The sequence below is a fragment of the Natrix helvetica genome (genome assembly GCF_964273705.1).
Source record: "Natrix helvetica genome assembly, chromosome: 7".
Taxonomy (NCBI): domain Eukaryota; kingdom Metazoa; phylum Chordata; class Lepidosauria; order Squamata; family Natricidae; genus Natrix; species Natrix helvetica.
In genome coordinates, this window is record NC_138558.1 from 72,335,614 (window position 1) to 72,361,787 (window position 26,174).

Consider the following 26,174-nt stretch of genomic DNA (forward strand, 5'->3'; position numbering starts at 1 on the left):
GAGGGAAGAAAATCAGCTCCATGGGAAGCCTAAAACTAATTTTATTCAGATTACAGACTTTTACAAGTCTTATGGTGTTCTACTTTCTCTTTCTTATGCTGCAGTGAATTAGGGAAGGATCTGCCTGAGCCACTTCTGAACGTTGTTTTGTGGTGAAATTAAAAATGCTTTTGCTAAGGAATGATTCCTGCATATCTCCATCCAGGTCATATTCCTTACTTTCTACGTCTAATAACTGCCTTGTACCTTCAGGGAGAATGAGGACCAGACCTTGAGTGAGCCTGCTACCCAAACCCTATGTTTAAGCAGTTGTCTACGGCCAAGTCCACACTAATAATTTGCTCAGAGTGGACTATACGTTATGTAGCGCAACAGACTCACCTTGTCGTTGTTATAATAAGCCATGCTTTCTCCATCAAACTTCACCCAGCGTTTCTGAAACACATGCTTCCTACATGGGAAGAAAGTCAAAAGTAATTTGAAGAGGAGATGGAGGAAGAGGAGGAGGAAGAGGAAGAAGAGAAGGTGGTACTAGAATTCACTTGTCTCCTGGTGATTGACCCAAAGTGAACTAGCCAAATTTCATGCCTGAGGCAGGACTAGAACTCACCTTTTCCTGGTGATAGACTCAAAATCACCCAATCTGATTTCCTGCCTAAAAGGTGGCACTAGAACTCACCATCTCCCAGTTTCTAGCCTACTGCCTCAACCTGTAGACCAGGGGTTCAAACTCAATTTCACTGAGGGCTGTGGTTGACCTGGGGAGGGGAACTGTGTGGGTTTGGCCAACTTGATGCCACTCATTGGGTGTGGCCAACTGGGTGGGTGTGGCTGACTGGGTGGGCATGGCTATCTTGATGCCACTCCCCAAACTGTTGGCATGATTCCCCTTCACACTGGTTAGACCGGGCCAAAGCCACACTGGCCTGATGTTTCCCTTTCACACTGGGTAGACTGGGCTGAAGCCACGCAGGCCAAACTCTTACATTTTCCAGGACAGCCCCATGGGCCAGATCCGAGTGTTGTGGGCCACCAGCGGCTAGCAGAGCTGGTGGCAGACTCAGGCAGTGAGGAGGTTGGGGAGGAACATGGGCCAGTCCTGGAGTCTGGGGAAGGCTCTGATGAAGGCTCTGTGTCGGAGGCAGAGAGGGGGCCAGAGCCATCTGACAGTTATTAGCTGCCTTCGGAGTCAGACATCAGTGGGGCAGAAGAACAGCTGGAGCCTGTTCCCAGTATGCGCATGTGCAGAGCTGCCAGGAGAAGGGAACAGCTAAGGAACAAGGGCTGACTCGGGAGTAAAGGCACAGGTGGACGGTGAATGGTCCATCCCAGAGGGGAAAAAGAGGAGCGAAAGGGGAGGGGAATTTGCAGGAGACAATTAGTTTGTTTCATTAGGGTGAAGATCTGTTCCTGTCTGTAAAATCATCATCATTCTAGAATCCATTATAACAGACTTTTTTTTCCGGCTACGTACCCTTGAGGGGAGAGCTTATCCAGCCAACCTTCCTTAACCTTCTTCGCTGCCGGACTGTAAAAACAGGCATAAGGTGTGATTGTGTCTTTCGAGCCAGGGACGAATTCATCACCGCAAACAGCCGGGAAAGGAAACAGCTGGTCTTTCCCATCGAGATCCAGACTCCCACTTCGGAATTCTCCGAGGCCCTTGGTCGGTTTATATTTTCCTCTCCAAGCATAGCGAGAACATTCTTTCAATAAAGAGGATTCAGCTTCCCCGACAAATCGATTTGGAAAGGGAGTCTGGTCTCCTTGAGAGTGTTTTACATTCTCAGAGGTTTTCTGATTTTGGTTACTAGTAGCCAAACAAAAGAAGAAGGGGGGGGGGGGGAGATAATGTTACTTCCAGCATCCCACATGGTTCCAAAGCGATGCTGGCAAACATGAATTACAACATCATAGGATCTTGGAAAGGACGCCAAGCATATTTGGGGTGGCTCAGTGGCTAAGACGCTGAGCTTGTTGATCAGAAAGGTCGGCAGTTCGGCGGTTCGAATCCCTAGCGCCGCTCCCGCAACTTGTCCCAGCTTCTGTCAACCTAGCAGTTCGAAAGTACGTAAAAAATGCAAGTAGAAAGATAGGGACCACCTTTGATGGGAAGGGAACAGCGTTCCGTGCGCCTTCGGGATTTAGTCATGCCGGCCACATGACCACAGAGACGTCTTTGGACAGCGCTGGCTCTTTGGCTTTCAAACGGAGATGAGCACCGCCCCCTAGAGTCGGGAACTAGCACATATGTGTGAGAGGAGCCTTTACCTTACCTTTTAGGATGGACTTTGTAATACTTGGGATATGGTTTTTTTTTTAATACTACGGCACAGACATGGGTCTTCTTCTATTTTATACTGAAATTAAATTAGCAATACAATTGGTTGTTTTTCCCCAAATGTATTGCTAATAATTTGCCATAAGCCTTAAACTTCAAGAAGAATCAGGGAGAGAAGCAACCTGGAATTAAGAAGAAACTTCCTAACAGTGAGGACAGTTGACCAGTGGAACACCCTGCCACCAGAAATTGTGGGTGCTGCATCACTGGAGGTTTTTAAGAAGAGACTGGACAGCCACCTGTCTGAAGTGGTGTAGGTTCTCCTGTTTGAGCAGAGGGTTGGACTAGAAGACCTCCAAGGTCCCTTCCAGATTTATTCTGATTGATTGACTGATTGATTTCAAGCTGCGATTTTCCTGCTGATCAAACCAAAGAAATCTGGTATTGCTTTCTATCTTCCAGTCAAACCCACAGTTGGAGGATTAGCTAGGAAACCACAATTCGAAACTATAAATCAAGCAGTCCTTGATTTACAACCATAATTGAGCATAACATTTCTGTCGCTAAACAAAGCAGCAGTATAGGGAGTGTGGTGACCTTTTTTAACGATTTTTCTTGCCCCGGTCATTCAGTGAATCGCTGCCCTTCTTGCTAACATGGTTGTTAAGTGAATCTGGCTTCCCCCTTGACTTTGCTTGTCAGAAGGTCGCAAAAGGGGACCACGTGACTCCCTGGGACACTGAAACTGTCATAAATAGGAGTCAGCTGCCAAGCATCCGACTGTCAATCACTTGACCATGGGGAGGCTGTAATGGTCTTTAAGTGGGAAAACCAGTCCTACATCCTTTTTCACAGTGCCGTTGTAGCTTTGAACGGTCACTAAATGAACTGTTGTAAGTCAACGGCTACGTGTGCAGAGATGAGATTGCAGGGATCGTAATTTACTATGAGCCTCTCCTGTTGTTCTCTTGGTATCTATTTGTCTTCTTGTATCAATTGAATATATTTGGTCTGCTCAAATGACTTAATCAATGAAGTTCTATTCTAATACGGGAGTAGAATGGAATGGAATGGAATAGCACAGCACAGCATAGAACAGAATAGAACAGAATAGAACATCATGGAATAGAGTAGAATAGTAGAGTAGAGTAGAATAGATTAGAATAGAATAATAGAGTGGAGTGGAGTGGAGTGGAGTGGAGTGGAGTGGAGTGGAATGGAATGGAATGGAATAGAATAGAATAGAATAGAATAGAATAGAATAGAATAGAATAGAATAGAATAGAATAGAATAGAACAGAACAGCATGGAATAGAGTAGAATAGTAGAGTAGAGTAGAGTAGAGTAGAGTAGAGTAGAGTAGAGTAGAGTAGAGTAGAATAGAGTAGAATAGAGTAATGAGTGGAGTGGAGTGGAATGGAATAGAATAGAATAGAATAGAATAACAGAGTTGGAAGGGACCTTGGAGGTCTTCTAGTCCAACCCCTTGCTTAGGCAGGAAATCCTACACCACTTCAGACAAATGGTTATCCAACATCCTCTTTAAAACGTCCGCTGTTGGAGCATTTGCAAGTTGTTCCACTGATTCTGTCATGAAATTTCTCCTTAGTTCTTCTCTCCTTGGTTAGTTTCCACCCATTGCTTCTTGTCCTGCCCTCAGGTGCTCTGGAGAATAGCTTGACTCCCTCTTCTTTGGGGAAGCCCCTGAGATATTGGAACACTGCTATCATGTCTCCCCTAGTCCTTGTTTTCATTAAACTAGACATACCCAGTTCCTGCAACCGTTCTTCAAATATTTTACCCTCCAGTCCCCTAATCATCTTTGTTGATCTTCTCTGCACTCTTTCTAAGTCTCAACATCTTTTTCAAACAACAAAAGCTTCCTTCCAAAGCAGGGATTTATTTCTGATCAGCTTAGCAATACAGGAAAAGAGAATGATAACAGAGATAATATCTCCTGACTACATTAACCTGTGATAACCAGATCCGTGGCCATGCGGCTCGGTCTAAATTTCTAAGAATTGTCCTTTGAGTTCATTAGAGATCCAGTTTTGACTCTACCATCATCAGTGCTCCAACTGGTCTTCTTTTAAAGTCCTGCATTGCCACTTCTTTAATTATTTAATTGTTTTGCATGTATTTTATAACGTATTTTAGTGACTGTACACCGCCCCGAGTCCCTTTCGGGAGAGGGGGCGGTCTATAAATATGAATAATAAATAAATAAATAAACCATTTGTAAGAAAACTGCTCCCTGGGGGCTAACCAAAATCAAAGTCTCATTTCAAACGTTATGGATTTTCTGTGAGGTACCTGGTTTTAGCCAGCTGGAGAAAATCAATGATGGAAGTAAAACTTGACTGAAGCCTACAGAAACATCCAAGCTATATTCCAAAATTCTATAACTCAGCCATTCCAGGAGAGTCTATTTGCTTCACCCAAATATGTTATCAAATTGTTTTGTCCCCAAGACGCAGTTCAGGGTTGAACTGTTGAGTTCTTAGCATTCCTTGAAATAATCTGAAGTTGTTCCATGACTTGAAGAAGAAACTGATAGAGATACAGATTAACAGAGGTGGAAGGGACCTTACAGGTCATCTAGTCCAACCCCCCCGCTCAAGCAGGAAACCCTACACCATTTCTGGCAGATGGCAGACCAATCTCTTCTTGAAAGCATCCAGGGATGAAGCTCCCACAACTTCCGAAGGCAAAGCTGTTCCATGGGTTGATGGTTCTCATTGTCAGAAAATTTATCCTTATTTCCAGGTTGAATCTCTCCTTGTTCAATTTCCATCCATTATTCCTTATTTGGTCTTCAGATGCCTTGGAAAATAGGTTGACCCCCTCCTCTCTGTGGCAGCCTCTCAAATATTGGAACACTGCTATCCTGTCTCCCCTGGTCCTTCTCTTCACTAGACCAGCCATGCCCAGTTCCTGTAACCATTCTTCATATGTTTTAGTCTCCAGTCCCCTCATCATCCTGGTTGCTCTTCTCTGCACTTTTTCTAGAGTCTCCACATCGTGTTTATAGTGTGGTGACCAAAACTGGATTCAGTACTCTAGCTGTGGTCTTACTAAGGCTTTATAGATCTTGATCTTGATTGTATCCCTCTGTTAATGCAACTTAAGAGTGAATTGGATTTTTTGGCTGCCTCCGCACACTGCTGGTTACTTAGTCTGATATTGTCCGCAGGAAGAGAAGCAAGCTCAACCCCCCCCCAAAAAAAAACTAACAAAGACATGTGATTATTTCAGCCCATGGAGGAAACTGAATTAGCAGCATGCATCCTGCTGCTTCTTTTCTTCAACTTGGTATAAAAATGTAAGCACATACCTCCCCTAACCCAAACATAACAAAACAGTGGCTGGCCTTATTCCTTCCTGCCTTCCTATCAGACACTTAGAATTGAGACTCCGGAAGAAGACAATAACATCCTGCCAGCAATGCTGAAGATAACTTTGTTCTATTAGCAAAATCTGGAAAATGTGAAAAAAAAATGTCGATGTAGAATCGTGATGGCTACCGCCGTCCAGCTGATTTTTTCCACGCATGAAGGAGATGCATGCGCAGATGCGGGTAGAGAGGGATTGTGTGCACCTGTGCGGAGGTCTCATGTGCGTGCATAGGGGGTGGGAGGGGAGCACAGGGGGGTGCGGCAGTTTCAGGAGGCTTCAGGGAGACCAGCTAGGCCCAAAATCTGGCAAAGGGGGTCATGTGTATGCATGGGAGAAACGTGGGCGGGGTCTTGCAGATGCGTGGGGGCTGGAGGAGCGCAGGGGGCCATGTGCACATGCGCAGTGGGTGGGGCACATTGCATTATGGGTGTGAGCACATACGTGCTTGCATTGTTGCAGGCCCGCGATTTCAGCCCGCGAGGAGAAAAAGGTTAGCTATCACTATTCTAGAAAGAGTAGGAAGAGCAACAAAGAGGATTAGGACACTGGAGGCTAAAACAAGAATGGTTGGTGAAATTGGGTATGTCTAGTTTGATGAAAAGGAAGACCAGGGGTGACATGATAGCAGTGTTCCAATATCTCAGGGGCTGCCCCAAAGAAGAGGGAGTCAAACTATTCTCCAAGGCACCTCAAGTCAGGAGAAGAAGCAAGGCAGCTGGAAGGTCATCAAGGAAAGAAGCAATTAAGGAGAAATTTCCTGACAGTTAGAACAATTAATCAGTGGAACAACTTGCCTCCAGAAATTGTGAATGCTCCAACACTGGAGGTTTTTAAGGAGAGATTGGAGAACCATTTGTCTGAAATGGTATAGGGTTGGACTGAGCAGGGTGTTGGACTAGAAGACCTCCAAGGTCCCTTCCAATTCTGTTTCATTAGTCTGTTCTGTTCTGTTCTATTCTATTCCATCCCATCCATGGGCATGGCTTTGTGGGAGGTTGAGGAGAAACCTTTGTCAGTCCTGGATTCTGGGGAAGGGTTCAGAAGCAGAGATGGAGCCAGGGCCGTCTGACATTTCCCAGCTACCTTTGGATTCGGAGATAAGTAGGGAAGAAGAACAGCTGGGGCCTATTCCAGATGCACGTATGAGCTGTCAGGAGAGGAGAACAGCTGAGTACCAGGAGCCAACTGAGAAAGAAAGGCACACATGGACGCTGAGCAGCCCCTCCCTGGCTGGCAAATAAATAGAACCAAAAGGGGAGAGCTGGTTGTAGGAGACAACAGTTTGTATTTCTTTCAGAAGATTTGTTTATCATGGTTCATGCCTCAGAGATTTCTTGCGAGGAATTAATTTACAGCTTTGCAACTGAAAGCTGCCAGTCTGGCAATTATCCAAGAACTGATAAGGTCTGTACTTCAATTAATCCCTGGAAGGATTATTGCCTGGACTTTTCTGTGTGGAAATGCCATGAATTCACAGCAGTTAAATAAAGAGAGGTTTTTGGGGGGGAACAATGGGTTCTGTTTCTTGGTTCTGCTAAGGCTGGGTCAGATCACAATGTACAATTTTGACCCACACTAATGTGCAATAAATTAATCCGAAATAGATTTGGATTTTTTTTCTGCATTTTTAATCCAATACCTTGTTCTGTTTGCCGTTCTTTTCTTCTCTTTATCCTCTTCTAACACATCTAAAGGTTCCTTGCTGTAGGTTTCCTGAAAGAATAAATTCAGTGAGTGAACAGATAAGGTAAAAGGTAAAGGTTCCTCTCGTACATGCATGCTAGTCGTTCCTGACTCTAGGGGGCAATGCTCATCTCTGTTTCAAAACTGAAGAGCCAGCACTGTCCGAAGACGTCTCCGTGGTCATGTAGTCGGCATAACTCAATGCCGAAGGCACACGGACCGCTGTTCCCTTCCCCCCAAAGGTCGTCCCTATTTTTCTACTTGCATTTTTACATGCTTTCGAACTGCTAGGTTGGCAGAAGCTGGGACAAGTAACGGGAGCTCACTCCAACTGCCGAACTCCCGACTTTTCTGATTGACAAGCTCAGCGTCTTAGCCACTAAGCCACTGCGTCCCATTAAGGGACATAAGATAAGAAATGATATGAGATAAGAGAAATAAGTTAGGATATAAAAGATATGAGATAAAGATAAGAGATAAGAAGAGAAAAGAAGATATGAGATAAGAGAGATAAGAGAAGAGATAAGAAGATATGAGATAAGAGTGATAAGAGATGAGATAAGTGAGATAAGAGATGAGATAAGAGAGAGAAGAGAAGAGAAAAGAAGATATGAATAAGAGAAGAAATCAGAAGATATGAGACAAGTGAGATAAGAGAAGATATGAGACAAGTGAGATAAGAAAAGAGAAGATATGAGATAAGAGAGATAAGAGATAAGAGATCAGAAGAGAAGAGATCAGAAGAGAAGAGAAAAGAAGTTATGAGATAAGAGAAGAGATCAGAAGATATGAGATAAGAGAAGAGATCAGAAGATATGAGATAAGTGAGATAAGAGAAGATATGAGATAAGAGAAGAGATCAGAAGAGAAGAGAAGATATGAGATAAGAGAAGAGATCAGAAGAGAAGAGAAGATATGAGATAAGAGAAGAGATCAGAAGATATGAGATAAGTGAGATAAGAGAAGATATGAGATAAGCGAGATAAGAGAAAAGAAGATATGAGAGAAGAGAAGAGATCAGAAGAGAAGAGAAGAGAAGATAGAGATAAGAGAAGAGAGAAATCCCAAATAAGAGAGCTAGAAAAATTTAAGGTGTTCGACCTGATCTTTAGATTACGGTATTACATCTACTCGTCATTCCCACCTTTTATAAACAAAGTTGTATAAAACAAGACTTATTGATATATCTTTTATTGGTAATGAGCCATCCAAGAAATAATTGACATTTGTACGTGTGCTAACCTTTGTATTCTCTGCAAAGTAAACATCTAAGCAAGCAGATTGGCAGGTCAAAGTAAGCTTCCTTCTTTCTTTTTATTTGTGTGACTATTTTTTAATCCTACCTTTATTATTCTTACAAACAATGGAAGACGGCGAACATATCCAACCCAGCTTCCTCCTCCTATTTTCCCTACAACAGGGGTGTCCAAACTTGGGAACTTTAAGACTTGTGGACTTCAACTCCCAGAATTCCCCAGCCAGACTCCACAAGTCTTAAAGTTCCCAAGTTTGGACACCCCTGCCCTACAATAACAACCACCCTGTGAGGTGGGCTGAGAGAGAGTGACTGGCCCAAGCCTTTATTAGGCTTTCATGCCTAATACAGGACCAGAACTCACCGTTCTCCTGGCAGTTGGCCCAAAGTCACCCAGCCACCTTTCATACCTAAGGCAGGACTAGACCTCCCACCTTCCGGTGTCTAGACCAAAGTCACCCAGCTGACTTTCATGGCTAAGGTGGGACTTGACAATCCCTTGTCTTCTAGGCTGGTGCCTTAACCACTAGGCCAAACAGTGGTTTTGCTCAACGGAGCTATGAGGTTCCTTCTCAGTTGGGATCTAACTAAGAGATCAACCTATATGTACCTAGGCCAATTACCTGGCTATGAAACTATGCCTACGTCTATCTACATTTGCCCATAGAAGGAGAAAGCCTAACCCTCAAGCCCAGCACTGACATCTGCAGTCTCTCAGTAAGGCAGCTGGAAAGTTTTAAAATGTGATAGACAGACAGACAGACAGACAGACAGACAGACAGACAGACACACACACACACACACACACACACACACACAGAGGTGACATGCAGGCAGGCAGGCAGGCAGGCAGACAGATGATAGATAGATAGATGATAGATAGATGATAGATAGATAGATAGATAGATAGATAGATAGATAGATAGATAGATAGATGATAGATGATAGATGATAGATGATAGATAGATAGAAAGGAAGCAAGGAAGGAAAGAGAAAGAAAGAAAGAAAGAAAGAAAGAAAGAAAGAAAGAAAGAAAGAAAGAAAGAAAAAAAGAAAGAAAGAAGGGAGGGAATGAAAAAGAAAGGAGGGAGGGAGGAGGGAGGCAAAGAAAGAAAGAAAAAGAAAGAGATCCTTCCTTCTTTCCTTCCCTCCCTCCCTCTCTTTCTTTCTTATACAATCTATTATCTATTATCTATTATCTATTATCTATCTATCTATCTATCTATCTATCTATCTATCTATCTATCTATCTATCATCTATCTATCTCTATAGATGTATATGTATATATGGATGGATGGATGAATATATACTGTATGGAGATATATATAGATATATATGCAGGTCTTGCGTATTCAGGTCTTTTCCCATGTAAGATTGACAGTATCTTGGCGATGTTTCGATGAGGTGGATGGAAACGTCGCCAAGATACTGTCAATCTTACATAGGAAAAGACCCGAATACACCAAGACCTGCATACCTACACCTGTGAAAATCTACGAAAACACACATATATTATAAACGTTTTGGCGAGGTCTCACTCGCCATCTTCAGGCTATTGTTTCAGCTTCGTGTTTGTGTGAGTAAAGCGTGGTCGGAGCTGCCGTCTTTCTATAAATCTTGGTGGGTGGGTGTGGAGTGGTGGCTTTGTTTCAGTAAGTGGGTTGATTGGCTGTGTGGCTGTATCATGATTGGTAGATTGGTGCTGATTGTGTGTGTGTGTGTTATGTGTGTGTGTGTATGCATATATATATATATATATATATGGCAGAAACAAAGAAAGAAAGAAAAAGAAAGAAAGAAAGGAGGGAGGGAGGGAGGAAAACAAGGAGATAGAGAGAGAGAAAGATCTTTCCTTCTTTCCCTCCCTCCCTCCCTCCCTCTCTCTCTTTCTTTCTTTCCCTCTATATCTATGGATGGATGGATGGATGGATAAATATATACTGTATGTATGTATGTATGTATGTATGTATGTATGTATGTATGTATATGAAAGAAAGAAAAAAAGAAAGGAGGGAGGGAGGGAAAGAGAGAGAGAGAGAGATCCTTCCTTCTTTCCTTCCCTCCCTCCCTTCCTCTCTCTCTCTCTTTCTTTCTTTCCCTCTATATCTATGGATGGATGGATGGATGGATGGATGCCCTGCCAGATCATTTAAACGCCCTCTTATCTTGGACAGGAGCAAGCTATCTGTCCTTCCTAAATCTCAGCATCTGACCTCAGACTAAGGTGAGGCATTCTGGAGTGTGGGGGGGGACATCTACTCATTCGGTTTTACGGTGCAACCAGGACAACCTACGGCGTTACCCACGGAGTCCACATGAAAGGCGTGTGGCTATTAAGAAGAGGAAACAGAGAAGAGGAACTTCCCTCCACCAAGTTTCACTTCAGGTCACTGAAACCCACAGTGCTGTTTCCCTGATTCCTGATTCATTGGCCGCCTCTCGTCAGCTCACAATGTGCCACCTCAGGGTTGAAGAAAGGAAGCGGTGGAGAACCACGAAAGTGCATGAGGTCACGGCCGGGAGGGGTGTGTGCTAAGTTTGGAGGCATTTTATGGGCTCCATCTCCGAGGTCTCTTTTCGCAAGGATTCTTCTCATCAGTTACCACACTCAAATCAGCCAGAAAGATGTTGTCATTTGAAGGATATTTTTAAGTCATCGTGAACAGGAGAATTCGGCTTGTGACAAATTGCCTTGGGTTTTTTTGCAAACCAATCATCATTGTTGTCTTCATTTAAGAAACCCATATAATCCCTTGCGGAGTGGAGTCTCGGCAACTGAATGTAGCTGAGTGTTGACTGGCCAGATGCCCTTCCCTGTCGCCAATGTGGAGTTTTGTTCGTCAGATCTATTCTCATTGTGCCCAGAGAGAGAAATATCTGCCTCTACCTAGGTTCGAACTCACAGCCTCCTCATTCCGAGGTGAGAGCTCCACCTCTAGGCCACCGCACCACTCCGCTAAGTGCGAACCAAGTTGCTCGCTTAATCATCATCCAAGGAATTTGCACACATATCTAGGTTTTCCTAGAATCCCCTTATTATCCATTCACTACCACTGCTTAGAACTCACTGAAATTTGTCATGAATTCACAATTTCTGGAGGCAAGTTGTTCCACTGATTAATTGTTCTAACTATCAGTAAATTTCTTCTTATTCTAGGTTGTTTTCTCCTCCCCTAATTAATTTCCACCTTTGGTGTTATCTAGCAAAGATAAAGATAAACAGAAAGAGATACTCATAATATATGAGTTTCCCTCTACCTCTCCCTCCCTCCCTACCCCCCCTCTCTCTTTCTCTTTCCTTCTCCCTCTACCTCTTCCACACATTCAACCATTTCACCATTAGCAGAACATAACTGCGGACTTCTACGTAGTAAACAACTCACCATGCCTTCAGGAGAATTCATAAGGAAGGTCTCGCCATAGGGAGAAATGGGGGGTGCCTTTTCTTTAGCTGGTTCTCCTGGGAAAATCAGACAGACAGACAGACAAGCTCACAGTGTCATCCCATATCTCTAACACATGGTCCTTTGTGATTGAATATCAGTTCTGACCTGCAGAAAAATCCCAGCTTGCAAATGGTTGACCAATCTCTTTTTGAAAGCTTATGGTGATGGAGCATCCATAACATCTGGAGACAAGTTGTTCCACTGGTTAATTAACTCTCACCTTTTCTCCTTAGTTCCAGGTTGCTTCTCACCTTGGTTAGTTTCCATCCATTGTTTCTTGTCTTAACTTTTGGTGCTTTGGAAAATAGTTTGACCCCCTCGTCTTTGTAGGAGCCCCTCAAATGTTGGAAGATTGCTATCATGTCCCCTCTAGTCCTTCTTTTCATTAGACTAGGCATACCCAATTTCTGGTACCGTTCTTCTTACATTTTAGTCTCCAACCCATTAATCATTTTTGTTGCTGTTCTCTGAACCCTTTCCAGAATAGGGCTCCAGTCAAATATAGCTTTTTGCAAGTCCTAAAGTTGGCACATTCCAGGAAGTACCCCGTTTCCCTAAAAATAAGACCTCCCTGGATAATAAGCCCAATCGGATTTTTGAGAGCATGCGCTAAAATAAGCCCTCCCCTGAAAATAAGCCCTCCCAGAAAATATTGCAACACAGCTGCAGCCATGAGGTGACCACGCTCGCCGCCTCCTGCACCTCAAAAATATTAAGGCCTCCCCGAAAATAAGGCCAAGCACTTATTTTGGGGGTCAAAAGGAAATAAGACCCTGTCTTGTTTTCGTGGAAACACGGCAGTAATTGCATTTATTACTTTGGCTTTGAAACAAGATTTACGTATTTTGGGGTCAGTGGTAAAATGCAATTTTTTTTACTACCGGTTCTGTGGGAGTGGCTTGGTGGATGTGGTGAGTCTTGGTGGGCGTGGCAGGGGAAGGATACTACAAAATGTCCATTCCCACCCCACTCTGGGGCCAGCCCGAGATAACATTTGCCGGTTCTCCAAATTACTCAAAATTTTGCTACTGGTTCTCCGAACTACTCAACATTTCTACAGAACCTGTCAGAACCTGCTGGATTTCACCATATTCCCAAGTATCTGGAAAACAGAAGTGGATTTTTTAGGCCTTTCTGACTTCAATGTTGACAAGATAAATCTATGACTCCCGTTGCTCAGTAGATTACATATCCAATATTACTTGCAACATATAAATATGAGTTGCTATTGGACACAGATTATTTATGGATGATCACAGTGAAATATGCTAAGACTTTATGGGAAACTGCCATGTGGATTTTTTCCCCTTATAGTCACACGGGGAAGACCTAAAACACATATTATGCATTCTATCGTTTTATTCTTTCCTCCCTTTTTTTGCCCTTTTAAATCTTTTCTTTCCCCCCCTGTTGAAGAACGAAAGAATTAAATCCATACCTCCGTGCTTGAAGTTGCAAGCGAAATCAAGTGATCTCCTTGAATTGCAGACAAGCAACGTGTCAGATTTCAAGATCGGCGGGCAAAGCTGTTGAAACTTGCCCTTAACTCTTAATTAAACTAAATTAAACTAACTAAAAACCCAGCAGGCTGTTACTGTGTATATTTTTAATCAGATCTGTCTGCCCACACCAAGGGCTGTATTGACTTTACATGCCTGCTGAGTGTGTCCATGTTTGCAAGGCAGAAAACATGACTCTTATAACTAATCCCAGAGGCAAAGATGCCCTCAAAAAGACGGGTGAGATTTTGCCCACAGTCATCTATTCCTACAAACCACAATGCTAAATGAGAACAATGGGCCCAATCTTGGGGACGATGACCTGAACGACTGAAAATCTGTATGTTGTTAGCTATGCAATTTGGGATGAAGACCCTTCGAATGGAGTGGGAGTAGGAATGGATTTCCAGAAAAATTGCAGACTGCAGGAACCATTAGCATCACTCAGGTGACCCTGAGGACACAGATAAACGTCCAAGTGGCCTCAACGACCCTCTAAAACAGTGTTTCTCAAACTTGGCGACTTTAAGTCCTGTGGACTTCAACTCCCAGAATTCCCTAGCCAGCTATGCTGGCTGGGGGATTCTGGGAGTTGAAGTCCACAGGACTTAAAGTCGCCAAGTTTGAGAAACACTGCTCTAAAAGGATCTAAATTTGCTAAAAGCAAATGACCAGCTGTCTGCAAGGAGTCTAAATCCTTCCATTCCTCATTGTCCTGTCAGAGCTGAAGAAGCTTCTTGGATGAGAAGTGAAACATCTTCAAAAGAAAAACCAAGAAAATCCAGTTGCCTCTTGAAAAAGCACCTTTGGGACAATGGGTTCAATCCAACAAAATGAAATGTAATTTGGAGATAACCAGGGTGTTGCACTTAGGCAGGAAAAACCAAAGATACAAGTGCAGATGAGGTGAAACCTGGCTCAAAAACAGTAACTGTGAGAGGGATCTTGGAGTCCTAATGGACAATCACTTAAACAGGAGCCAGTAATGTGCAGCAGCTGCCCAAAAAGCTAATACAATCCTCGGTTGTATAAACAGAGGCATAGAATCAAAATCACATAAAGTATTAGTACCACTTTATAAAACCTTAGTAAGGCCACACCTGGAATACTGCATCGACTTTTGATCACCACGTTATAAAAAAAAAAGTTGAGTCTTTGGAAAAAGTGCGGAGAAAGAAAACTAAGATAATAAAATGCCCAGAGACTAAAACATATGAAGGACCGTTGCAAGAATGGGGTATGGCCAATGTAGAGAAAAGAAGGATGAGAGGGGACATGACAGCAATATTCCAATATTTGAGGAGCTGCCCCAAAATAAGTTGAGCTGCCTCAACTTATTTTCCAAACCACCAGAGGGCAGGACAAGAAATAATGGATGGAAACTAATCAAGGAGAGACGCAACTTGGAATTAAGGAGAAACTTCCTGACAGTGAGAATGATCAACCAGTGGAACAGCTGGCCTTCAGAAGTTGTAGGTGCTTCATCACTGGAGGTTTTTAAGAAGAGACTGGACAGTCCCTTGTTTGAAATGCTGTAGATTCTCCTGCTTGAGCAGGGGGTTGGACTAGAAGACCTCCAAGGTCCCTTCCAGCTCTATTCTGATGGATTGATAGAATCCCCTGCACATTAAAGTCAATTCTGCCTGACATTTCTTAGCGACAAGACAGAAGCTGCTGAGAAGATGCATTTTATTCCGCCAAGCTAGACTAGCTAGTATAATTTCCTGCTGAGCCTCATTCCATGCGCTAACCAAGTCTGAACCTGCTTAAGCTTTCTTTGAAATCAGCCAGGGCCAATTGCTGAACACACACACAGATACTCTATAATCGTGACGCTAGCAAAATTCAAGCAACAGCCTACTTGAAAACTTTGCATTCGACTCAATTTGAATTCAGGAACTGCCTTCGTGAAAGTTCGCGTCTCTCAACCTTAGTAACATTTTTTAAAAAAAGTTGTGAATGCTTCAACGCTGGAAGTTTTTAAGAAGATGTTGGATAGCCATTTGTCTGAAGTGGTGAAGGGCTTGGAAGTTCCCTTCCAACTCTGTTATTCTATTCTGTTGTGTTCTAGGGATGGAAGAGGGGAGGAGAGATAAGATAAGATAAGATAAGATAAGATAAGATAAGATAAGATAAGGGAAGGGAAGAGAAGAGAAGAGAAGAGAAGAGAAGAGAAGAGAAGAGAAGAGAATATACCTTGGAGGTCTTCTTATCCAACCCCCTGCTCAGGCAGGAAACCCAATACCATTTCAAACAAATGGTTGTCCAATGACTTCTTTGAAATGTCCAGTGTTGGAGCATTCACAATTTATTTATTTATTTATTTATTTTATTTTACCGTGCTTCTAGACCGCCCCCTCTCCCAAAAGGGACTCGGGGCGGTGTACAGTCCATGTAAAAATATATCAAAATACAATAAATAGAATTGAATATGTACAGTTAGAATGGAGGAGGTTAAAAATAGAATTAAAAGAACTGTACAGAGCCAGTATATATAAATATAATTTTAAACCCTAAAACACACACAAATTAAATTAAAAACAGTACCCCTAAAATAACCAGTTAATAGTACATTTACCAGGAGGAACAGTTGTAATTATGCCAGGCCCGCTAATCGGAACAGGTGAGTCTTCAATTTTTGCCGGAAGGAGCGGAGGTCAGTAGTGGTTCTGATGTCGGGGGGGAGGTCATTCCAGAGGGTTGGGCCCATCACAGAGAAGGCCCTACTCCTTGGTGTCGCCCGTTGGCATTGCCTAGTGGACGGCACCAGGAGAAGCCCCTCCCTGTGTGAGCGAATTGGCCGCAGGGATGTATGTGGGAGGATGCGATCCCGCAAGTAACTAGGTCCCGTGCCATGGAGCGCTTTAAAGATGATAATCAGCACCTTGAAACGCACCCGAAAAACCACAGGTAGCCAGTGCAGCTCGTGCAGGAGAGGTGTTACGTGGGAGTACCTCGTATTCCCCATCACAGCCCGCGCGGCTGCGTTCTGAACTAACTGCAGTCTCCGGGCGCGTCCCAAGGGCAGCCCCATGTAGAGAGCGTTGCAGTAATCCAGGCGGGACGTCACCAGCGCATGAGTGACCGTGCGTAGGGCATCCCGGTCCAGTAGGGGGCGCAATTGGCACACCAGGCGAACCTGGTGGAACGCCTCCCCTTGCCACAGCTGCCACATGGTCATCCATTGACAGCCGGGCATCAAGGAGGACGCCCAAATTGCGCGCCTGTTCCACAGGCGGCAACTGTTCGCCCCCTATGGCCAGCGATGGAATCAGCTGGCTGAACCGAGGTGCCGGCAGCCACAGCCACTCAGTCTTGGAGGGGTTGAGTCTGAGTCTGTTGTCCCCCATCCAGACCCCGACGGCTTCCAAACACCGGGACATCACTTTGACAGCCTCGTTGGGGTGGTTTGGGGTTGAAATATACAGCTGAGTATCATCAGGGTAGAGGTGGTACTCAACCCCAAAACCACGGATGATCTCACCCAGCAGCTTCACATATGTGTTGAACAGGAGAGGCGAGAGGACCGACCCCTGTGGCGCCCCACAAGTGAGTGGCCTCGGGGTCGACCTCTGCCCCCCTGTCAACACACATTGCTTCCGGTCGGAGAGGTAGGAGCCGAACCACCGCAGAACGGTACCTCCGACTCCTATCCCCTCCAACCGGCGCAATAGGATACCATGGTCGATGGTATCAAAAGCTGCCGAGAGGTCTAATAGGACCAGGATAGAGGAACAACCTCTATCTCTGGCCCTCCAGAGATCATCGACCAACGCGACCAAGGCTGTCTCCGTGCTGTGCCCGGGTCGGAAGCCAGACTGGCGTGAGTCTAGATAATCGGATTCTTCAAGGTGTCGTGGAAACTGCTGCGCCACCACATTCTCAACAGCCTTCGCTAGAAAGGGAAGATTGGAGACTGGACGATAATTAGCTAGCTCCGTTGGGTTGAGTGAAGGCCTCTTAAGTAAGGGCCTCACCACCGCCTCTTTCAAGGCGGCTGGTAAGGATCCCTCACCCAATGAGGCATTCACCAGGCCCAGAAGCCAGCCTCGAGTCACCTCCCAAGATGCCAGTACCAACCAGGAGGGACACGGGTCCATTAAACATGTGGTGGGTCGCAGCCGTCCACGCAACCTGTCCAAATCCTCGGGGGCAACAGAATCAAACTCCTCCCAGGATGGTCTCACAAGACTCGCTGTTGGCGGCCCGTCCGGTCCACTGAGGGGGGCCCATCCGCTCCGGATCTGAGCGACATTGTCCTGCAGATATTCCCCAAACTCCTCTGCTCTGCCCTGCAAGGGCGCCCCCTGCATCCTCTGTGATAAGAGGGAGCGGGTCACCCTAATCAGGGCGGCAGGGCGGTTATCCGCGGACGCAATAAGAGCGGCGCAATATCTACGTTTGGCCGCCCTTAATGCCACAAGGTAGGTCCGTAAATAGGCTCTTACCTGTGTTCGATCAGATTCGGAGCGTGAGGACCTCCACCTGCTCTCTAGACGTCTCCTATGGCGCTTCATCACCCTCAGCCCCTCGGTATACCAAGGAGCTCGGGTGGGTCGCAGCCGCAGGAGAGGTCGCAAAGGCGCAACCCGGTCTAAGGCCCCAGCCGCCGCCCTATTCCAGGCGGCCGCTAGGTCCTCCGACCGAGCGCGGGTCAGGGCTACAGGTAATGGCCCAAGCTCCGTCTGGAACCTATCCGGCTCCATCAGGTGCTTGGGGCGGTACCAGCTTGGACCGTCTGGTTCCCGCCTCCTCGCGATGGGGGGTATCGCCAGGGAAGAAGTACTTCTGGAGAACTTCGGATTAATTGTTCTAACTGTCAGGAAATCTCTCCTTAGTTCCAGGTTGCTTCTCTCCTTGATTTATTTCCATCCATTGCTTCTTATTCTGCCCTCTGGTGCTTTGGAGAATAGTTTGACTCCTTCTTCTTTGTGGCATCCCCTGAGATATTGGAACACTGCTATCAGGAGGAGGAGGAGGAGGAGGAACTTTGGAGTCCTTGCCACTCTCTGACGTTGGCTGTTCTGTTGCAGATGTTTCATTACTAGACTAGCATATAATAGAAGTTCTAGCACTGATGATATTGCTTAGTTGTGTCATGAAACATCTGCAAGAAAACCACCAAGCTCAGAGAGCACCAAGGACCCCACAGTTCAACACTGAGCTAAATATATTCTTTTCTATCACGGTAAAGCAAAAATTACACATTTCCTTTGCAAGAAAATGCATTAGTCTTCCAATGTTGGAAGGATTGGTGTTTTCTACCAGGAATAAATCCGCCATCACAATCTATCCATTCTGAAATGGAAAATGGTCCTCCTCATGGTTTCATAACTGGGCCAGATCTGTGCTACCAGTTGGAAACATTACTTCCTTCTTTTTTTAAAAAAAACCAACAACATTATAAGATGTTCCACTTTTGCATCTATAAATTGTAAAGTCTTATTTTATCATTACAGCCTCTGACATTCTAAATTCCCCAAATAAGACACTTGAGATCACCTTTGAAGTATGAATTACAATTAGTCACAACATTTTACTCACGGTTGTCCGAAACACAATCCTCAGAACAATGGATACTTAAACCATTGGCACTTCTTCGTTCGTGTAAAGAGCTGGAACAATATCAAAGGGAAGAGATTACATATTAGGACAAATTTATATTCATAAGGTATCTGTTATCTACAGTTTGCAGAGTTACAGCTCCAGGCTCAAGCATCTTTAACAAAGATGCTCTTTTATCCCTTTGTGAAATTATGGCCACTGTTGGACAATTGTGGCGTAGGCACCGTCCTGTGTCTCTAGAACAGAGGAGGCGGCATTGACTTATTCTCCAAAGCACCTGAAGGCAGGGCGAGAAGCATTGGGTGGAAGCTCATCCCAGGGAAACCCAGTCTGGAAATAAGGAGGAATAAGAATTAATCAATGGAACAGCTTGTGTCCCAGACATGTGGGTTCTCCATCCCTGAAGGTCTTGAAGAAAAGTTGGGCATCCATTTGTCTGGGAGGGGTGTCAAACAAACTCAGGCCGTGGGCCGGATCCTGTCCACGGGGTGCTTAGACCTGTCCTGCGGGGCAGGCCTGAAAACAGCAAAGGACCTGCTCGTGGTACCTCTGCTAGCAAAAATGGAGCTTGGGGAGGGGGGCGCATGTGGGCCACCTGCCAGAGATGGGTTGCTACCGGTTCACGCCGGTTTGGGTGAACTGGTAGTGGAAATTGCGACTGGGTCTCCAAACTAGTAAGGACGGAGGCTGGCCACGCCCCCGAACCGGTTCCCCGGTCGTCATGGAATGTATTTTTGACATTTTTAATGTTTCCCCTTTTGCATTTGAGCACATAAGAAAGGAAGGGAAAGGAGAAAGGGAAAGAGGGAAGACAAAGAAAAAAGAAGGGAAGATGGGAAGAGAGCAAGGAAGGAAAATTAAGGAGAGAGGGGCAGGAAGAAGAAAGGAGAATGAAGAGGGAAGGAAAAGGAAGGGAGGGAGGGAAGGAAGGAGATTATAATGAGAGTGAGGGAGGGTCTGAAGGAAATTCTGCCTTAGCACTTGGCCCCTGACATGAGTCCTATGTCACGCCCCCATGGCTACACACTCCAGCCATGCCCCATGCCTCCCTTTTGGCCCTCGAAGGTCAAACACAACTGATGCGGCCCTCCATGAAATCGAGTTTTGACACCCCTGGTATAACGTCTCCTCTCTCGGGCAGACAAGACCTCCGAGGTCATTCTAGTCAGCCAAATTTATTATTATTATTTTTGGTTGAACTCATGTACAACTTGAATTTCAACATTTCTGGTCTCTGATTTTAGGGCACCATCATTCTGGAGGGGCCAAGGAACCATTGGCCTTGTCTCGTGCTGATATACATAGGGATGTCCCAAATGGAAATTGCTGATCATCACCAAGCTAGGCTGCAGAAATCAGCAGAGATTTGAACCTTTCCCTCCCTCCTAACCTGAGTCCAATGTTTGTGGATTTATGCATAATTGAGAGAGTCGGGAGATAAGCTAGACCACTAATTGCAAACTCCTGCCTTAACAAGGACCTTCAACACATTAATACGCACATAACACCGACATATGAATGCAACGCTTGACATTTAGAGAGGCATAAATTAAGCTTTAACTACTGGATGATCTTGTCTAAAGTTGGAAGAAATAGGCGTGAGTGGAGATTCTTGTGAGGATTTACAAGGTTGTAGGCTAGACTGGAAGGTCAAAGCATCATCCTATCCAGAAGATAAGAGCAAACTACTTCTGAAACAATTGCCAGAAAGGTTTTTGGCCTCTGCGCGCCTCATTTTTGGTCATTTTGGGGGGCCTTTTCCAGCCTTTTTTCTACCCACTTTCAAGGCTTTTTTGACCCATTTGGGGGGCTCTTTTGGCCCATTTGGGGGGCTTTTTTGGCCTGTTTTTGAAGCTTTTTTCGGCCCATTTTCAAGGCTTTTCTTGGCCCATTTTTGAAGCTTTTTGCTATATTTTAGGGACTATTTTGGCAAGTTTAGAGGCTTTTTTGGCCCTTTTTGAGGCTTTTCTTGGCCTATTTTTAAGGCTTTTTTGGCCTGTTTTTGAGAATTTTTTGGCCTGTTTTTGAGAGTTTTTTCAGCCCCCCTTTTTTTGAAAAATGGGCCAAAAAAAGCCTCTAAAAAGGTGAAAAAAAGGCACCAAAATGGGCCAAAAAGGCCTGGAAAAGGGGCATGCAGAGGCCAAAAAATGGCCAGTGGGTGGGCAGGGTTTCACAATATTTGGTCAATACAACACAGAGACATTTTCGGCCCTTTTGGGAGATAAAAAATGTGTCTTACAGTCCAAAAAATATGGTATGTAGTAACTAGGAATCAAGCTTGAATCAGGGGCCTCTCTACCTCCTGAGATTAAAAAACAACAACAAATTGAATATTGGAGGTTTGAACCCATATTCATTGTTTAGAAAAGACATCCTAGAACAGAGGGTCAAACTCAAGGCCTGGGGGCCAGATGTGGCCCACGGGGTGCTTAAATATGGCCCATGGGGCTGCCCTGGAAACATCTCAAAAAAGCCCCGACAGGAACCCCTCCATAAGAGACAACAAAGAGAACAATAACAGAAACGATGTCATCATTGCAGGAATATCAGAAATGCTCAGGAAGATCTTCAGTCAACACAACATACATGCCCACTTCAAACCCAAGAATACATTAAGGCAGAAGCTTGTCCACCCCAAGGATGAAACACCCAGACACAAACGGAGCAATGTGGTATATGCAGTACAATGCTGTGAGCCATGTGCAGTTCAGTACATTGGGGAAACAAAACAACGACTTCATAAATACATGACACAACAAAGGAGAACAAACACATCAAGACTAGATTCAGCAGTCCATCTGCATTTAAAAGAGAAAGGGCACTCTTTTGAAGACAGCAAAGTCTACATTTTGGGCACAGAGGACCACTGGTTTGAAAGAAGGGTCACAGAGGCCATCAGAATTGAACAGCCCTCCCTCAACAGAGGGGAAGAGGTATGACATCATCTATCTCCACTCTACAACACAGTCCTTTCAACAGTTCCCAGAAGACTCCACACTGCTTTGCACTTCTCAGGTGGCCCTGAGGACCTCCAAGTGGCCTCAACAACTCTGCAAAAGGATGCAAATGACCAACAGTCTGCAAGGAATATAATCCTTCCATTCCCTACCACCCAGTCAAAGCTGAAGAAGCTTCTTGGATGAGAAGCTAACATCTCTGAAGACAAATCAGAGAGTCCAGTTGCCTCTTTAAAAAGCACCTTTGGGACTTCTATGTTGATTCTCTCCTTGATTAATTTCTATCCATTGCTTCTTATCCTATCTTCAGATGCTTTGGATAACAGATTGGCCCCTTCTTCCTTGTGGCAGCCCCTCAGATATTGTAATTCTGCTGTCATGTTCCCCCAGGGTTTAGTTTGATTCTGCAACCCAACAAGACAGACACAGACTTTGGAGGATATATAGAACTACAAAAAAACAATGGCTACCATTGAGGACCTGGACACTGCATGGGTCAAAAAGAGGGTCGTGAAAATATCTACAGACCCCTTGCACCCTGGACATAAATTGTTTCAACTCCTACCCTCAAAACGACGCTATAGGACACTTCACACCAGAACAACGAGACACAAGGACAGTTTTTCCCCAAATGCCATTACTTTGCTTAACAACTAATCTCCACAACACTGTCAAATAATTTACTAAGGATGCATTACTATTACTATTAGTCTTTGCATCATTCCTATCACCCATCTCCTCCCACTTATGACTGCAGGACTGTAACTTTGTTGCTTGTATCCTTAGGATTTATACTGATATTAATTGTTTCCTGATTCCTTATTTGTACCGTATGACTATCATTAAGGGTTGTACCTTATTATTCTTGATGAATGTATCCTGTCTTTTTATGTACACTGGGAGCCTAAGCACCAAAGACAAATTCCTTGTGTGTCCAATCACACTTGGCCAATAAAGAATTCTATTCTATTCTATTCTATTCTATTCTGTTCTGTTCTGTTCTCTTCTAGTCTAGTCTAGTGTAGTCTAGTCTAGTCTAGTCTAGAATAGAATAGATTTTGCAAAACCCATGCCACTGCTCCCAGAATTAAAAATCAATGCAATTCTTCACTCAGGCAAAATGTCATAGCATTATGTCAATCAGACTTCTTATCATTTGAAAAGGAAGGTCCGTTCCCTTTATGACAATTTCCAAACAGATTACATGCCGTCCAGCTCGTCAGAAAAAAAAACCACCCAGTGTAATCACGTCAAACTCGTCATCTTCCCTGAGACAAGATCAAAACATTGGGAAATCTGACTTTCTTTCCCTTTTTTTTTTCAAAACTTCCTCTTAAATAAATTTCTATTTTAAAATAGGAAATAGGATGATGGGAGGAGGAGGAGGAAGAAGAAGAAGAGACGGAGAAGGAGGTGGGGATGATTGACTAGCTCAGCTTCCTCAGCCCACATTTTGCAATCTGTGTAATCACAAACACCCACTACACTCAAGAGTTATTACGCAATTGCTTTGTTTCATTGAGTTGGAGTGACTTACTTATCAGCTCATGAGTGCACCGCAGGTGGGTCTCACATAATTCTACCTCCGGTTCAACATGCACCGAAACTGTGAGTACCCATGCATGGGTGCTTTGTGAGTGTGCACACATTCTGCGCATGCACTTCGCTCGTGCGTGTGGCTTGCGTGCATGTGCATGGCTTAGAAAATGTGGCTAAATAGGATGACAGAGATCCAGGGGAGGTCGGCGGAGGTGGGCCCACCCTCAGGTTGCCAGTACCAGTTTGTCCGAACCAGCCTGAACCAGCTGAATACCACTACTGGAGGGCACCAAGAGCAGGACAATGTAAAGAAAACCGTGTGTGTAAGATGCAATCTGGGTTGCTTATTGGGACCAGAGGTTTAGTCTTCCAAGTCGGGAGACAAGCTTGACCACTAATTGCAAACTCCTGCCTCAACAAGGGCCTTCAACACATGAATGCGCACATAACATATGAATGCAACGCTTGACATTTAGAGAGGCATAAATCAAGCTTTAACTACTGGATGATCTTGCCTAAAGTTGGAAGAAATAGGCGTGAGTGGAGATTCTTGTGAGGATTTACAAGGATTTCAGCTTTGAAACGGAGATGAGCACTGCACCCTAGAATCAGGAACAACTAGCACCTGTGTGCAAGGGGATCCCTTACATATACCTTTACTTCCCTATTGAAACCATGGTTTTTCTTAAGAAACCATGGTTGGGAACTAAGGGGAGAAGCAACCTGGAACGAAGGAGAAACGTCCTAGTGGCAAGAGCAATCAACCAATGGAATAGCTTGCCTTCAGAAGTTGTGGGTGCTCCATCACTGAAGCTATTAAGAAGAGACAAGACAGCCATTTGTCTGAACTGATATAGGCTCCCCTGCTGGATCTTAGGGATTGGACTAGAAGACATCCAAGGATCTTTCCAGCTCTCTTATTCTATTCTATTCTATTCCTATTCTTTTCATTCTTCATTTTATTCTATTCTATTCGTTTCTACTCATTTCTATTCTCTTCTTTATTCTGTTATTCCATTCCATTCCATGTTCTATTGATTGATTGGTGTACGGATGGTCGGCAATTGGCTCTTGTTTCCTTGTGCCATCAAACTCTTGCCTCCTAAGTACTTGATAAGCTACTGGTAAACCAGCACTCCTGTTGCCTGACAAGGGGCCCATTTTCCAGGCTTCAGTCATTTCCCTAACTTCCCCCAACACCCTGATTCTTCCCCCACTTTTCCATTGTCTTCACAGCTACGGTTTTGACCAACACTGTGCATTTCAACTTCATCTCGCTGACCGTAACGCACGTCACGGTGAAGGCATTCTACAAATTGACAAACTTGATCACATTTCCTAGAATGTGTGAGTCACTTTTTCCTCTTGCATTCCAGAATTTCCAACAATGACAACCTGGCTTGCAGAATCCTGCATGGTTGAAACCACATCTTTGGTAGGCATCGTCATTGAGTAAGACTGATCTAAGGTAAAGATAAAGGTTCCCCTCACACGTATGGGCTAGTCGTTCCTGACTCTAGGGGGCGGTGCTCATCTCCGTTTCAAAGCTGAAGAGCCAGCGCTGTCCGAAGACATCTCCATGGCCATGTGGCCTGCATAACTAAATGCCGAAGGTGCATGGAGCACTGTTACCTTCCCACCAAAGGTGGTTCCTATATTACTACTTGCATTTTTACATGATTTCAAATTGCCAGGTTGGTAGAAGTTGGGACAAGTAGCGGGAGCTCACTCCGTTACGCAGCACTAGGCATTCGAACCACTGATCGACAAACTCAGCGTGTCAGCCGCTGAGCCACCGCGTCCCTTTTGTAACTTTGAACAGTCCCTAAACAAATTGGTTGTAAGTCAAGGACAACCTGTAGATTCATACTTAAGATCCTAGCGCTGATGTGGAACTCCAGCTGAACCAGCACAATAGTTCAAAATAGCTTACAAGTTTGGAAATAGCTCCTTCCGTTCCTTACATATGATAATCTAGTTTATCATGTACTATTGTACATGGTATTCCAAATCTGGATTTGCAATTATTATGAATACACAATTATTATTACAGGTGCAGGAACTGGGCGTGGCTAATCTAGGGAAGAGAAGGACCAGGGGAGACAGGATAGAAATCTTCCAATATTTGAGGGGCTTCCACAAAGAGGAGGGGGTCAAGCTATTTTCCAAAGCCCCTGAAGGCCAGACAAGGAATAATGGATGGAAACTGAACAAGGAGAGATTCATCCTGGAAATAAGGAGGAATTTTCTGACAGTGAAAACAATCAACCCATGGAAGAGAAGTTGCCATCAGAAGTTTTGGGAGCTTCATCATTGGAGGCTTTCAAGAAGAGATTGGACTGCCATTTGTCAGAAATTATGCAGGGTCTCCTGCTTGAGTGTGAGGTTGGACTAGATGACCTACAAGGTCCCTTCCAACTCTGCTAATCTGTAATCTGTAATGAAGTATTTTTAACTGGGTTACTGATATTACCCCTACAAGGGAAGCAAAACTGGAGAAGTTATGGAGTAGCTGCCCCAGATTAATACCTGGTAGGAAACTATTAGGGCAG

At 44.5% G+C, this 26,174-nt stretch overlaps 2 protein-coding genes across 2 annotated transcripts in view; one reads left to right on the forward strand and one right to left on the reverse strand.

The window, feature by feature from the left end:
• Positions 1-24,895, reverse strand: part of ARAP2 (ArfGAP with RhoGAP domain, ankyrin repeat and PH domain 2) — a gene marked incomplete at its 5' end in the record, with an annotated part of 134,152 nt that extends 109,257 nt beyond the window's left edge. The window contains 6 exons of the mRNA XM_081960293.1: positions 382-451; positions 1,475-1,810; positions 7,317-7,390; positions 12,000-12,076; positions 19,106-19,176; positions 24,840-24,895. Coding sequence (XP_081816419.1) covers positions 382-451; positions 1,475-1,810; positions 7,317-7,390; positions 12,000-12,076; positions 19,106-19,176; positions 24,840-24,895 — 684 coding nt within the window. The remainder of the gene's footprint in view (positions 1-381; positions 452-1,474; positions 1,811-7,316; positions 7,391-11,999; positions 12,077-19,105; positions 19,177-24,839) is intronic.
• A 114-nt stretch (positions 24,896-25,009) lies between these two features.
• Positions 25,010-26,174, forward strand: part of DTHD1 (death domain containing 1) — a gene marked incomplete at its 5' end in the record, with an annotated part of 29,293 nt that continues 28,128 nt past the window's right edge. Inside the window, one exon of the mRNA XM_081960294.1 lies at positions 25,010-25,074. Within this exon, the coding sequence (XP_081816420.1) occupies positions 25,010-25,074 (65 nt within the window). The remainder of the gene's footprint in view (positions 25,075-26,174) is intronic.